A 15,358-nucleotide genomic window follows, 5' to 3' on the forward strand; every position below is an offset into this window, starting at 1 on the left:
ATCATAAAGTACTTGTACTCTGACTGGCTTTATCTTACTTTTTGCCCCTGGTGGAGGTATCTGGGGCAATTTACTTGTCCTCTCCTGGCTTTGCTTTGTTTATCTGGGATGTTTGGCATGAATGATCTTTGAGGTGCCTTCCAGGTATGAACACTTTTTTTTAATGTTATGATTTCTCTCACTTGTTATGACCAGAAGCACCAGGATTGTGCCTTAAGCATAAGATAGGAAAGTGTTCATCGAGCAACTTGAAAAGCCTTCACTTGCCACATTCCAGGTTCTCCGTTTGGGCTCAGACAGTTACAGTTATTTTCAGGCAGTTTTTGTGCTAAGGGTGGATTGGGTTTCTTTCTTTTATTTTTCCTTATTGGATGCATGGCTATTGGGTCTCACGAGAGAATTCTGTGCCCTGACACACACACACACACATACACACACACAGATGCCCTTGCCCTTGGCATGTCTTGGAAGCCCACAGACGGAGTCCTGAGGCTGCCTGAGTCACTGTTAATGAACCAGACTGCCCAAGATGCTCCAATGGCTGCCTTTTGGCACTTGGCAGGAAAATCCTTTTCAGTTAGTTTCAAGGTTGTCAGATATCATTATCCCCAAGTATTAAAATTTTCAAAGAAAGGAGGCAGTGTGTTTGATTTATAGAATAACCATCTCGTTTTAGCTGTAACTTGGCTTTGGCAATGGTTTTGCAAGCACTTGAAAATTAAATCCATTTTTTATGGCACTACAAGGTATTATCTCACTGCAAATGATAATTAAACACCTGTGAAATCAATTAGCCCTTTAAGCAGGGAAAAAAAGTTTTCCAATTATGTTTTCGCACCTCCAAAACTTTTATAATTCCAAAACCAACACTTGTGGAGAGGGATGTGGTACATTGACGTTTTGGGGTTAACTTTCCATAAAGATCATCCCTAAATTTTGCTTTGACTTGATCTTGAGTAAAGACACTTTGTGGTACCAGCTCCCCTTCCACAGAGGATGCAATAGCCTTTGGAGCTGAGTCCTCGCAGCTGTGTGTCTGACACGCAGCTGAGCTGTCAGCTCCTCTACAAAGGAAGTTACTCACATTGTGTTTTGAGGCCAAGTTTTACTTGACAGTTTATGTAAAAGCCAAGATACCTTAATGGAAACCAAGCAGCAAGATGTTCCATGTGACAGAATTGCTCTCTCTTTAAGGGCTTTGTAGCCAAGAGTTCTGAGCCATCTTTATTATGAATTCCAACTCTGAAAACAGACTGACTTGGGTAATAGCTGAACACTACCAGTGGAAGAGTGGAAATCATGGCCGGCCTTTCAGCCTCATGGGGTCACGTGTGTTTAATCATTGGCCTCGGTAACAAATTAGCTATTCCAGATGCTTCTTTTGGAAGATAATCTACACTTGTGAAGCATTGGATGAATTTGGGGTATAGGCCTTAACAATTTGGGGCTCAAAAAAGAGAAAAAGAAACAAGGAATGCCAGGCCTTTGACATCCTCTGCATTATGCCTCATTCTGTGCAAAACCCATTCCAAGAAAACGTTTGCCTCATCCTTCCTAATATTCACACGTGCTTTAGTTTGCGTAATGCTCTCACGCACACTGTCTCATTAGATCCTCTGTAGACCTTGTTAAATAAGCAAGAGTACTCTGATTTCCCATTTCATAAACGAGCGTGGATTCGGAACCAAGGTGCCTTGCTTAAAATCCAACAGTTAATGACAAAGTCAAGACCAGAAACTGTATTTTCTAGAGGTTAGTTAGTATAGGTTTCATCCTATCACTTTACATAAAAATCTCTTGATGACATTCTTTAAAAAAATTTTTTCTTCCTAAACACATTTTTAATGGGATCTCGCTTTCATAGCAGATCGCATTTGAAGAAGTTGATGAATCTTGGCGTTGACTAGAGAAATGAGGCTGGTATTGCATAAAACAAAGATGAAAGAGAGTGTTCCTTTATTCTTTTAGAAAAGTGTCGTATGAATTATCCTGGTGAATGTGGCCAGCAACTTGGGTGTTGATCTCATAGGTATTCTTCCCTGAGGAAAAGGAAGGAGATTGGGCATTCATTCAACAAACACTTCTGAAGAATCCTATGTTCAGTCTTAAGATTATTATGGTCCAAGCACAGGTCTGGGAGCTGGGGTCACAGTGGTGAATAAGAACCGGTAAGCTCCTGCTCTCATGAAGTGTACTTTATATTTCTTTGGAAGCCAGTGAGCCAGTAAAACAAACATGTGTGTGAATTCAGACAGTGGTAGATACTAGGACAGAGATGAAACAGGGCAATGATTGGACAGTGAGTGCCGGAACACGGGCTGGCCAGGGAGGGCGTCTCTGGGGACCGACAGTTTGCCTGAATGTCGACATGCATCCTGAGGTAGATTTGGGAGAAGAATGTTCCAGGCAGAGGGCATAGCAAGTACAAGTCCAGGAGGTGGTAATGAGTGTGGTGTCTTGAGAAGCCGAGAGGAGGCCATTGTAGCTGTAGATGGTGAGTGATGGAGAGGATGGCCAGTTTTCATGGGGGCCTGTTGGGCTGAGGTGTGCATAGTATTCTAAGCACCACCAGGAGCCATTGGAGGGTTTTTAGCCTGGGAGTGAACCTTTTCAAGGTATCTTTGGTTATTCTTTGGAAAATGGATTGAACCTAAAAAGACTGAACCTATTCTGGCCCGAAACTAGTATGAACCAGAGTATGCTTCTTGTTGCTCTCTCTGCTCATGTGGACAGACCGCCAGGAGTAGAATTAAGGAGATCTAGGGAAGAAGGGTGTGAGGAGACCTGGTGCCCCTACAATTACAAAAGCCGTTAGGTGTTTGCATCTGTTTCCCCAGTGCTCAGCGAGCTGCCTGGCATCAAGGAGCTGCTCAGTATTCATTTGTCCAGTGATCAAATAGTAGGGCATCTTAAGGGACAGCTGGTCTACCTCTCCACTCTCAAATGCTTAATTTTTTTCTCTGTCCCATAGCTTCTTCCCAAAATGAGGCCACCTAGGAGTTGGCTAGCTCCTTAGCTGCTTCTCCAGGGAACAAGTGCTAGCAGAGCCTGCGGAGGAGGAGGGAGGGGTGACTCAGAGCTTCCCAGACTCTCCCCTGGGGCACCATTGTGCTTCTACTGAAGGAAATGGCAGATTCCGGGCCTTCCCAATCTCCAGTGACCAAACCCTCATGGGAGGCTGATCTGGTAAATAAAGAATTAGGTCGTTAACCATCACACAAACTTTTATGTCCCGTGGATACATGTGCGTCTTATAAATTTGTACATTCAGATGCCCAGATGGGAAAGATCAAACTGTCCGTGGATAGCTAGCTTCATGCAGCTTTCATATCATGTTGGTGTCCTATTTTTTTCTTTTGATATTTCACCATCTCCACCTGTGCGGTTCTGAGGTCTCATTTGCTTATGCAGCCCAAAAGGCCTGGGTGTGAGCTGGCCCTGGCTGTCAAAGTCAGAAGGTGGATCCCAGGAAAGGAAAAACTAAGAGAGGAGATGGGAAAGTGAGGCTAACGGAACCGGCCATCATTTCATTAACTGTAATTGGATTCTCAAGGTATTTTATAATCACTTGAGTACCAGACAGAAGGCTTAAGAGCTGACGAGGAATGCAGGGCATGTCAGATCTGCTGCAGGCCAGCCTCTGCGTGGCCCTCCTCTGGGGAGGGGAACAGCCAGCAGGAATTCCAAGCATTCTTCTAATCCCAGCACAGCTCAGGCAAGTATGTCTTAGCTCAAGAAGGCAAGTGGTCAGAACCTTGTGTGGGCCCAGTTTTCTTTGGGGAGTGGGGAGTCACTGCCTTTGGGCCAATGCATTGTTGATCCTTACAGAAACCGGGAGGAGGTTCTGCAGGGTTTTCTCCCCATCTCAGACACACAGGAAGGCCAGCAGAAGGTTTGGTTTGAATAGCCCTGTGCATACATTCAACTTGGTTGGCAATTACAGGTATACCTTGTTTTATTGAGCTTCCCTTAACTGTGCTTCCAGATGTTGAATTTCTCACAAATTGACGGCAAGACCTTCCACCAGCAAGAGAGATTATGACGCTCTTTATTGCTATAGTTGCTTAAGTTCTGCGGTCTGGAGCTGAAGTGCAACATCTCCGAGGTGTGCCTGCAAAGCTACCACTTCTCAGGGCTGGCGAGACACACATTTCCCACTCATCAATGTGCAGAGAGAAGCTGAAAATTTTAACAGTCTTCCAGGCCTTTAGAGATAAAGGGATAGAAAATGTGAAAAAAAGAAGGATTCCCCTTCCCCCCAAAAAAGACACTATTTTCTATTCTGTAAATTGGGCTTAGCCTAAATATAGAGTGAAACTCACCCTAGGAAGACCTGGCATAGTCAAGAGCTGGGCATGTTGTTATTAGTTAAATACATTGCCTCTCTCCTGTGTTTCCCTCTTGCTTTCATGTCTAAATGCAAACCAGTGGACACTGAGCACTTTGCATCCACTTAATAACTGCTTTTTGAGTGGTTGCTATAGGCCAGACCCTGGGGTAGGCACTGGCACAACAGCAAGTAGGACCATGTGCTGTCTCCTGGAGTCAGTGGAAGGGAGACAAGAAAACGGGCAACTTGATGCAGCATGAGAGATGGACATGTCAGCCCAGGGTGCCGTGTGAGCACAAGAGGGTCTGTGGCCAAGACTCGGGGATCAGAGAAGGCTTCCTGCAGAAGTGGAAATGCAGCAGAGGAAGGAAAGAGGGATGGCATGAGGAGTGCCCCTGCAGCAGCCACTCCTGGGACTTGGGCTGTCCCAGAGGAGGAGCTGCCATCCTGGATGGACACTCGGTGCTGCTGGTCGCTGCCACTGGTATTTCTGCTTCATTCCGAACTCTCTGGCCCTGCTCCACTTGGCCTGTCTTCGTGGCACAGAGCCTGGTGAAAGGTTAATGGTTAGATAATGACCTCGGGCTTCCCAGTTGCCCTTGGGCCTATCACGGACACTTAGTTCTTCAGCCAGGGCCTCTGTGTGCCTCTTCTGGGGCCATTCATCCACCCGAGGTCATTGTTGTGGCCGACTCTTTTCTTGTCACTCCTTTATCTTCCCCCTGTACCCAGGTAGCCCTTGATTTAGCATTTTCAGACAGGCTTAATTGTAGCCAAAGAATGTAGTCCCATATGTCCTGGAATCGCATTTATTTCAGAGCAGTTTGAAATTTGGGGTTGCTGAGCACAAAAGCTGGTGCTCCTTGAGTGGTGGGCACGCAATGCCAGGTGCAGATGATGTGTCATAGACTTGTACAACTTTCCTGTATCATGTTATTAACCAATGTCACCCCAGTACATTTAATTTTAAAAGAAGCTGGAGCTCTAAAACCTCACCGCCTTCAGCAACCCCCTGAAATTATGTCCTCTGGCACACTGCATTCAAAATCTGCTGTTCTACCTTCGCCAGCACCGTGTTCCTCCTTCCTGCCGGGCAACTCTGAGAGGCGACAGAGCATATTGTGGGTCCCGCCCCCCTGGTCCAAGCCCACGGCACCCTTGCTCTACTTCATCATCTGTAGAATGGGGCTGTTTCACGTGTGGCTGTAGAGCTGAAGGGCAGTAATGAGCACCGGTTGTGGAGCACCTGTCCTGCCCGTGGGAGACATTGAATCAGCATGGGGATTATTGTTATCATTGATGGTTGTCCTTTTTTTCACTTCCTTTTATATATTAGCCACTGAGCTGCTAGCTTGTGAGTGGGAGGTGAGATGGTCTTCCCCTTCTAGAGCGCAAGGTGCACCTGATACATGTTGTATTGATTAATATATGCAGGTGGCAGTTATCAGCGGGTCCAAGTTGTGAGCTGTGAGTAGGTGGTTCAGGGTAGAGACGGAGTGGGGGATTTTGGCGTGATGCGGGATTATGTCCAGTGTGTTCAGATGGGATGTTTGATTCCAAACATTTTTCTGACTCTTTTTCCCTGTGAAAAGCAGGTATAATCACATCTAACTCTCGTTGTGGCTCTTAACTGGGATAATGTGTGAATGTGTGTGATGTCAGTTCCTCCCACAGGGGCCTCCCGCCTCACGGGAGCCCACAAAATGTTACCTCTCTCCCTTCACTATATTGAAATGGATTTTCAACGGACATAAAAAGGGACAGTCTTGTATGGAAGCCAGATGTGACAGGGTAAATAGAAACACCTGTCCCTGATTGTCTCCAGCCTTGCTCTCTGCAGCGGATGCTGGGATGGGCAGCCTCATTCTGATGAGCTTCACAAAGAAATAAATTTCTAATCCTCGACATGACCGGGTGCCTGGAGGTTCTAGTGGCAGGAATGGCACCACCTCCAAGTAGTGAGTGTCCCCCCTCCCCTGCCCTGCTGGGGGCACTGCGTGTGCCCGAGACTGTGGCCAGTCTGGTGAGCCGAGCGGGAGTTTTGCTCATCTGTGTGCGCCCAGCACCAGGACATGGAGTAGCTCATTAGTATGCAGAAAGACTGTGCCGTAGGTGGGCAAAAAAACGGAGGCTCCGTGGGTGTGGTGAATTCTCAGAGACCACAGGGGCCTATATTTTTCCATATGAAGCTTATGAGACATCAAATAGAGATAGTACGGTGGCTGGCTAGAACCATTTTCTAGCTAAAATATTGGCTCCTGTGTATTTGTTTCTCGGTTATAAGCTGTGCCTTGGGTCAATTTCGTATTATTACATGTTATGGACTTTTGAGTTTTTGGAAAAATAATTGAAATTTTAAGGGGTAAATCTGTAAAGGCTGAGAAACGGTCGAAGGCAATATGGGTAACAAATAACAGAGCACCGTCTTGGATTGATCTGGGGTGCCATGGGGTGGAGTTTGTGTAGGAGGGAGGGTCTCTTTAAGTCTGTTGCTAATAGTTGAAAGTAGTGAACTGCTTAGGATCTTACTCCGTCAGGAAATGTTATTTTCAGACACCGCGTTTGGGTGGGCTGACCAAGGAAGCAGCGTGATGTTACAACAAGCAAAGACCCTTTGAGAACCTGGAGTTGGAGCCCTGCTGGCTTCATAGCTGTGACCTGCCTTGGCAAGGTAATTGGACTCTGAACTTAATGCTCCCCGTGAAGTTGGGTTCTATCAAGGCGTGAGGATTCCCATCAGCAACATATCTGAGGCCTCTGCCTGAGCCCTTCAGTGACTCGTGACCACCCACACAGGGTCGTCGTGTCTGAGTCTCAGGAGACGCCACACACAGTCTTCCCAATGGCATATGGCCAGTATCAGCAGCCTCAGCCGCTCTCCTCCCGGCCTCACCCACCCCAGACTAGGTGGTTTCTTTCACTTCGGTGGCATTTTTTCCTGCCTTGAAACTTCTACGTCCTGTTAGCCTGTTGCCAGGCTAATTCTTACTTCTTCTTTAATACTTAGCTCAGAGTCTCCCTTCCTCCTGGAGAAATCCCTGCTTCCCGCTCTCCCCACCACAGCTCAGTTGCGGCTGTTGTTCCTCTGTGAAGAATCCCCACCTTGTGCCCCCATCATACCGTTTCCCTCACTTAATGATAATCATTTGATAACACACCTGCCTTTTCACTGGTTCCTTGAATGGTACCTGACACATGGTAGACATTCAACTAACGTTTGTTGAATGAATGAAAAAAAGCACAAAGGAAATGCTCCACAATTTGATTTGATTTCGCTTATCCCAATGCGCTTTAGGGAAATACAGCAGTCATGCATTGTTTTCGTTTTCTTTCTTTTTTTCTTAAGGGATGTTATTCAAACCCGGGAGTAAGCAAAGATTAAGTACTTATGAGGACGGGAGCTGGAGGGGGGAGATCAACTGTAGATATAAAGTTTCTTTATAAATAAATTCTTGAGACAAACTAACAATGTCATGGGGAGACTAGAATTGTGTGACTGCAGAGTTAAGGGGCTGGATCACTTGCTTCTTCCCTGTCCTCTTTGATTAGCAAAATATAGTTCACATGGCAAATGTGCACGCTGCAGAGGAATTGTGGGGACCACGGAGGACCCATGGTCACGCTGCACCAGCAGCGTCCTCGTCTTTGTGGCTTTGATAATAAGGCACAATCCTTTCAATTAGAAGCTGCTGTTCCACTGTGATTCACAGCTTCTGTTTCCAGTTTGCTTTAAAGGGTCTGCTCCACATTTCTTCCTGGCTCTGTCTTTGGGAATCAGCTCTCTTTTTATTTTTATTTTTATTTTTATTGTTACTGGTTTTAAAAATGTATTTATTCCTCTCATCCTGATACAATGTACCACAGTAACTTGTGATTCCATAGCATATTACAGTTTATACTGCATGGACTTGATCTTATTTGCTGTTCACGACTTTGAAGCTCAGAGACGTTGAACGATTTGCTCAGGGTTGCATTGAAAGTGGTAGATACAGAACCCAGTTCCTTACCCAGGTTTTCTAACTTCACATGCATTTCCCATTATATTCTGTTGCCTCCCTTCAGCCGTGACGATAATAGCTGCCATATATGGATTGCTTCTAGTGAGCTGGGCTTTTCTTAAAGTGTATCATTTAATCCTCACAATGGTAAGTATTAGTCACATTTTGCCAACCAGGAAACTAAGAGTCAGACAAATAACTTTTCCAAGATCACTCAGCTTGAAAATAGCAGAGCTGAAATTCGAACCCAGATTTGGCTGTCGCTGAAGCTGCTCAACCACTAAGCTTTTAATGACTAAGTTCTTAACTACCATGCCAGGAGTTCTCAAAATTTAGGGTGCATCATAATTGCCTGGAGGATTTGTTCATCCACAGAATTCTGGGTCCTTCCCCCAGAGTTTGATTCAAGAGGCCTGGGTGATGCTGAGAAGTTATGTTTCTAGCAAGTTCCCAGACGGTGCGCCTGGTTAGGAGAACGCACCTTGAGAGCCCCTGTGCTCTGCCATGCTGCCCGCCAGCCGCCAACCCCCCTTCCCAGTTGTGCTGAATTACTGCCAGCAAAAATGTGTTTCATATGGTGGGGAAGGACTTTAATTATGCTCTATTACATGGCCCATTGTAAATGAGGTGTATCCCATAGATTACACTGTACAACTTTGAGGAGAAAATTATGATGGCCGCAGGGCAGTGCCGCTTTCAGGGCTGAATTCGGGGTCGTGTCACTTTAATTGCGCTCTTCCTTGCAGTCATTTATGAAAACTGCCCTCCCTGTGTCATCACCTGTACCACGGGGAGCTTACTGCCCATCCAAAAGGGTACCAAAACCACTTATTAATAAAGCTGCACGTTCTCTGAGATCGATTGCCTCCCTCATCTACTTACCTTCTTGCTTAGGATAGTCTCTTGTTTTCTAAGAAGTATACGATTCACATTTCTAACCTGGAGTGATATCGGGGAGAATTGGCCCTCCCTGTCATCTCCTCATCTTTCCGCCCTGTCTGCTGGTAACCGTGAATCTGTCCCTGTAATCACGTTATCTCATGAATGCTGTGTAAATGGAATAATGCAGTATAGGTCCTTTTGGGATTGGCTTTTTGACTTAGCATAATTTCATTGGGCTGGTTGGGTAGGTCAGTGGTTCCTTTTGTCTTATTGCTGAGCAGTATTCCAGGCTATAGATGTACCACAGTTTGTTCCCTCATTTACCCATCGACGGGCATTGGGATGGTGTCCAGTCTGGGGCTATTAAGGATAAAACTGCTGTGAACATCCATGGACAAGTTTCTGCATGAGGATGACTTTTCATTTCTCTGGGATAAGTGCCCACATGTGCAATTGCTGGGTCATGTGCTAAGCCTGTTTTCAGTCTTGTAAGAAACTGCCAAGCCACTCTCCATTGTGGCCGCACCATTTACCTTTCCAGCAGCAGCATATCAGGGTTCCAATTTCTCTGCAGGCTCGTCTGCACCTGTTCTCATCTGTTCACTTTGATTGGAGCCATTCTGGTGGGTGTAAAGTGATAACTTCATTGTAGTTTTGGTCTGCATTTCCCTAATGACTAATGATGTTGAGTATCTTTTCATGGTGCTTTGTATATTTTCTTTGGAACAATATCTATTCAAATCCTTTGTTTTAAAATTGGATTGTCTTTTTATTGTTGAATTGGGAGAGTTCTTTACATATTCTTGATAAATGCCCTTTCTCAGATCTATGATTTGCAACTATTTTCTCCTTTCTCTGGTTGTCTTTTCACCCTCTTAATGGGTGTTGGGAGGGAGGAGCCCAGCCTTCCTGAGTATACTCACCTGATCCTCTGTAAGGCGGGGCTGGTAGGGGTAGGTCAGGTCGAGGAGCAGGTCCTGGCTTAGATGCCCTGGACACTCACTATTCTTACCGAGACTTGGCAGATTCTCCTGAACAAATGCTTTTCCATTTGTACTTATGCCCTTAGGACAATTTCCAGAAACTTTAAATGAATTTTTAAAAATAATTTTTATGAGCTAAATTGTTCTTTTCCTGGGGGGAGGAGCCACAGAGTTCTTTACTATGTCAACCCAGAAGACCAGCCTTCCAAAGTCTGTCTTGTAAGGCAAATACCCCCAGAAGAGTCTACACCCCACGTTCTCATCAGCCTGTTCTGGTTGTTGGTGACCCTTTGAGAAGTTCAGCAACTAGGGAAGGATCTTCCCTATACAACGTCTGCAGGACTGGACCAGTGCCTAGGACATAGTACCCGAAAGAACGACCCAATGAGTGAATGAGTGGAAGCATTTTGGAGAAGGGAGATGTGGGGTATATGAGAACATGAAAATGGCAGGGGGAGGGGGGAGGTCCACAGAAGGTTTGAGGGGGAGGGCACCAAATCCACACATGGTCCTACAGGAACCATTGTCTGCCTGCCTTGTGGAGCATCATTACTCCTTCAGTTATATCACAGCAGTAATTCACAGGCCCATTGTCACCAGAGCCCAAAAGAGAGCCTGGTTCGTGGGCTGAGCATGGTTAGCAATCTGAAAATCATTGTTGTAAGTGTGTCCATTCCGTGTGTGTCTTTGAGTGTCATTAGGAATACACATGCTGAATATCCATTGTGTACATATGAGCAGACTTCTATATACACATGTGTACACGCACACACGCAGTAGTTATGGAAAACTTTGGAGCAGGGGTGTTCTCAATGGACACTCTTCTTTCTTACCTAAACATCCTAAAGAGAGGAGTGTTCAGACGATCTTTAGCCGTCGAGCCCAGCTGGCTCGTTTGGCAGGGGAGAAAACCGAGGCCCCGAAAGCTCCTGTGTTGTGTCGGTAATCGCATGTCTGCCCGGTCGTGGGTTCCTGATTCCTGCACGAGTACTCGCCCCGCACCGGATGGGCAGGCACACGAGCTTCGATCACATGAGCTTTATTCGCTGCTTCAGCAAATACTCGTTCTACACAACCACTTAAAAATCAAGTGATGCCCAGGTATAACTGTCATTGGAATTTTGCCTCTAACTTCTCTGCCTTTTCTCTCCCTCCACTCCTTTCCTAGAGTAAATTGTGCACCTGGCAACTTTGAAACGTGTTACAATCCAGAACATTAATAGGGTTTTACATTTTTAGCAGCCTAATGAGGAGGATATAGGACCTTCAGTACCAACCCCTTGGGGTTTCTATTCTTGGCATTTATTAAACTTTGCTGTAGCCTGAAGTGCATTTGACCTTTTTATGGCAAAAAAAATTCAGTTTAAACTTTATACATGTATGTGTGTGTGTACATATGTGTATACATTTCCTTCTTCTCCATCAATTAGGCAGAGATTCAGACATTGTCAACACTAGAACTCGAATATGCTTGTCATTTTTTTCCCTTCATTTGGTGAGGAAGAGAGAAGAGAAGCCGTTACCATCAGAATTTAATATTTTTCTTATTTAGCTAAATTTGAGCCCTCTTAAATCTTTTCTACTTTGAAGTCTATTTTGCCGTTTAATTAATGCAGCCAGGGTTTTTATTTTACTCTCAATGGAGATAATCTTAATCCATTCACAGTGACCTTTTCTTGTGCAAATTAGTTCTACACGCTTGTTTAAGCAAATGGTCCTTTGCCTGATGTCTCTTCTTAATGACGGGTTTATAATTGAAAATTGGCTTACTCCCATACGCCTAGTTTGTATGACAATATAAAAATAGATGTGGACTTTAAAAATATAAATTTATATATCAGGATCCCCAAAAGAGGAGGGAAGAATCCAGTGCCTTCAGGCTATGATTAAATTAGACTATTAGAGTCAGAAAATGCTGGTGACATATGCAACTGTCAAAGTCACACCTGTCTTTGGAGCATGGGAAGTTCTTGAAAAATGAGTGATTGCATCTTAGCTCTGAGAACCTGGGCCTTCACAGGATGGGAGGAGCCATCTCTAGTTTTTCAAGTTTTCTTAAATTCATCATGAACTTGAAGCCACGTGCTCAGGACAATGTTTGTGGAAATCACATTTACATTGATAACCCTAAACAAAATGAAAGGCTCCTTATCTTTCCCGCACTTCACCAGCCCTGACAGGTGACACTCCTCTTCTGTTTTGCACTTTTTCAAGTGCAAAAGCAGCAAAATACCATCAAGTGGTATTTGTATGGAAGAAACAGTCATAAACTCGTATTCCTCTTTCCCCGTTTCTTAGGCTGGCTCCTTCCCCTGTAAGTCATGTCAGCCGCCCTCATACAGGATTTTTGTCTAGGGTAACTGCATGTTCTCGGTTAAATGGAGACACTCGGGCTTGAAGGAAAAAATAAATGTTGTTTTGTGCTTGTAATGGAGGTTTCCTGAGCAGGTTTGAATAGCATGGTTTTATGGGGTGGGGAACAAGAACAGTCTTAGTTCGGTGAATGACATGGCATTAAAAAAAGAAAACATTGGCAGTGATTTTTTTTTTTCTTTTAAGCTTATGGAGGCAGCACTTTCCTTCAGGACACAAAAATCTGATTTTGCAAAACAAAGGCCGAGCAAGCCAGATGGTTCCTGGGACCATTGGACTTGTCCTTAATGGGCTATTTGCAAAAGACCCCAGTGGCTTTAGCTAACGCGAAGGTTCCTATGTGTTCTCCTTGCAGTAACCCCCGTACCCCCATGGAAAAGTGGGAACTGCCCGCCTGGCATATTTCCAAGTCGCCCTGGGGATTTCATGCAGATGTGTATCCACACAGCATTCATTCACCCCTTCATCCATAACAGGTCTTCGCTGGCTAATTGTTCCTCCTCTCCTTCCAGGTATGATTATCGGGAAATGCTGCACAATGCCACTTTCTGTCTGGTTCCTCGTGGTCGCAGGCTCGGATCCTTCAGGTTCCTGGAGGCTCTGCAGGTAAGAGGCCCTGAAACATCCCCAGAACAGAGCTGGGGAACAAAAGCAGACTGGGTGGGTAGAACCTTAGCACTTCTCCTGGGATCTAAACAAGAGTATGATTTGCCTTGAACACCTGAAATCTGTTTTCCCAAGAAAATTTTGTCTTAAGTGGGAGCAGGAGGAGGATTTACTCCCTGCCTTGGGACATAAGAAGATTAAATGGTGTCCCCACCAGGGAGGAGGATGGGTTCTTCAGGGCATGATTGCAAGCCGAGGGCAGATCTGCTTGCCACCGGGCAGCCTAGCTGGGCTCCTGGAAGCTAGTCCTATGAGCAGTTGAAATGGCGTTGGTTGTCGTCCCTGAAAGCAAATTGCCTGTTCCATACACCCTCTCAGTGCAGCGCCTAGCAGGGTGGTGACGCTCACTTGGCCCAGCAGTTTCGAGGCTCTGATAGTCAGAGGTCCGTGGCTGTAGCCCCAGACCTGTGTGGAGTCTCTGTTCATTAACCTCACTCTGCAGAAATGCCTTCTCTTGTTGAGACAGTTGTCCACGTTTCCTCCCTGGAAGTTGCAGCCAGCCTTCCCTGATCTCAGGAAAGCATGCTCTCCAACTCCTTCTCCGCTCTTTGTCCCCTTGCTGCTGTGTTCCTGTCTCCTCTGTGCTCTGCACCGTGCCTGAGTCTGCTTTTGTCACAGTGCTTCCTAACTTCCGTCATTCTGGCCTGTCCTCCGACAGAAGAGCTTCCTTCTCCTGCACCTCTTTTCCAGTGCACCGCGTGTTCTGCGAAGCACATGGTCACTAATGTTCTTGTAGCCTCTCAGGATGCTGGTGGAGCACATTGATCCCTGGTGTAGGTTATGAGTTATTTGGAAGCAGAATTTTGTCATCAGTCCGGTGTTTTTGGTGATGAGATCACTGTAGTAAGTTGCTACAATGGTGGTTTGGATCCCTCTACACCGAAGGGAACAAAGTTCTGGTTCAGACATTTGCAGAACACGGGAAAGGTGAACAGTTAAGTCTGCAAAATGCTGTCTCAGAAGCAGAACCTCATCCTACTCTCTGTTGCTCATGATATTCGGAGTAAACCACTTGCAAGCTGACCTGTGGCAGTTACACTGACAAAGCTGTTCACATTCAATGTTGGTTTTATGCTGAGGTTTTGTTGGTGAAAGATTTTGTTACATCAGTAAAGCTTCTCCAGTGAGGCTGGTCGTCTCCATGAAAGACAGGTCTGCCAGACCATGTGGTAGAATAGAAATGAGGCTTTGGGATTCTACAGCAAGACTTGCAAATGTTACTGTCTCGGCTGAATACATACAATCTTCCTATCACTTGATAACTCATGAAAGCTTACTTTCCTCTGGCCTCAGCCATTCATGCAATATAAGAAATGCCCGTAATTGAATTTGTACTGATTTTGCCCCCGATGGGAATGGTTTCTGCTGTTGCTCTCCTCACTCATGAGGTCCCCTTCTTTGCACAGGCTGCCTGTGTCCCTGTGATGCTCAGCAATGGATGGGAGCTGCCATTCTCTGAAGTGATTAATTGGAACCAAGCTGCCGTCATAGGCGATGAAAGATTGTTATTACAGGTAAGGAAGGGGCTGTGGCCTTCTACCGATCAGTAGATTATTGCCGCCCCCATCCAAACTTTCAAAGAAGATGAATCCAAAAGGTCAGCTCTATAAAAGAAATTTTATCAGGAGAAAATGGTCTATGTCATGGTGAATATGAAGTCATTTAATATGACATTGTGCACTTGCCAGCATAGAATCTGCCCAGGTCCAGGGAGTGTATTAGGAAAAGGAGAAGTTGCAGGGAATGGATGTGAGCTTTGATAGTGAGTAGAGGTGTATATCCACCCCCTTCAGCATCCAGAATTTTTAGACATGATAGAAGAGAGGTCTTGTACCATCCTACTGCTCCCTATTCCTTTCCCCTGTTTCTGTATTTGCCTTCAGATTAATTTTCAGAAAGAGAGAGGTCTCTAGGGTTGATTCTTATAATTAGTGTTGTCATTGCTCAAATGATCCGCTCCGGGAACTTGAGTGAGTGTTATCTTTAAGATATCTAGTTGAAAGAGCAGCCTCTAATAAAAAAATGTTTAAGTGTATTTTTGGCCATTTAGATTTTTAAAATTTTATTGTGATAAGAACATGTAATGTGATCCCTCTCAACAAATGTTGAGGTGTGCAATGCATTAC

At 45.3% G+C, this 15,358-nt stretch overlaps 1 protein-coding gene across 1 annotated transcript in view; it reads left to right on the forward strand.

Moving 5' to 3' along the window:
- Positions 1-15,358, forward strand: part of EXT1 (exostosin glycosyltransferase 1) — a 262,939-nt gene that overhangs the window by 217,619 nt on the left and 29,962 nt on the right. Inside the window, exons 2-3 of the mRNA XM_024572023.3 lie at positions 13,079-13,172; positions 14,639-14,746. Of these exons, the coding sequence (XP_024427791.1) occupies positions 13,079-13,172; positions 14,639-14,746 (202 nt within the window). The remainder of the gene's footprint in view (positions 1-13,078; positions 13,173-14,638; positions 14,747-15,358) is intronic.

This window comes from Desmodus rotundus, chromosome 8, assembly GCF_022682495.2.
Source record: "Desmodus rotundus isolate HL8 chromosome 8, HLdesRot8A.1, whole genome shotgun sequence".
NCBI lineage: Eukaryota > Metazoa > Chordata > Mammalia > Chiroptera > Phyllostomidae > Desmodus > Desmodus rotundus.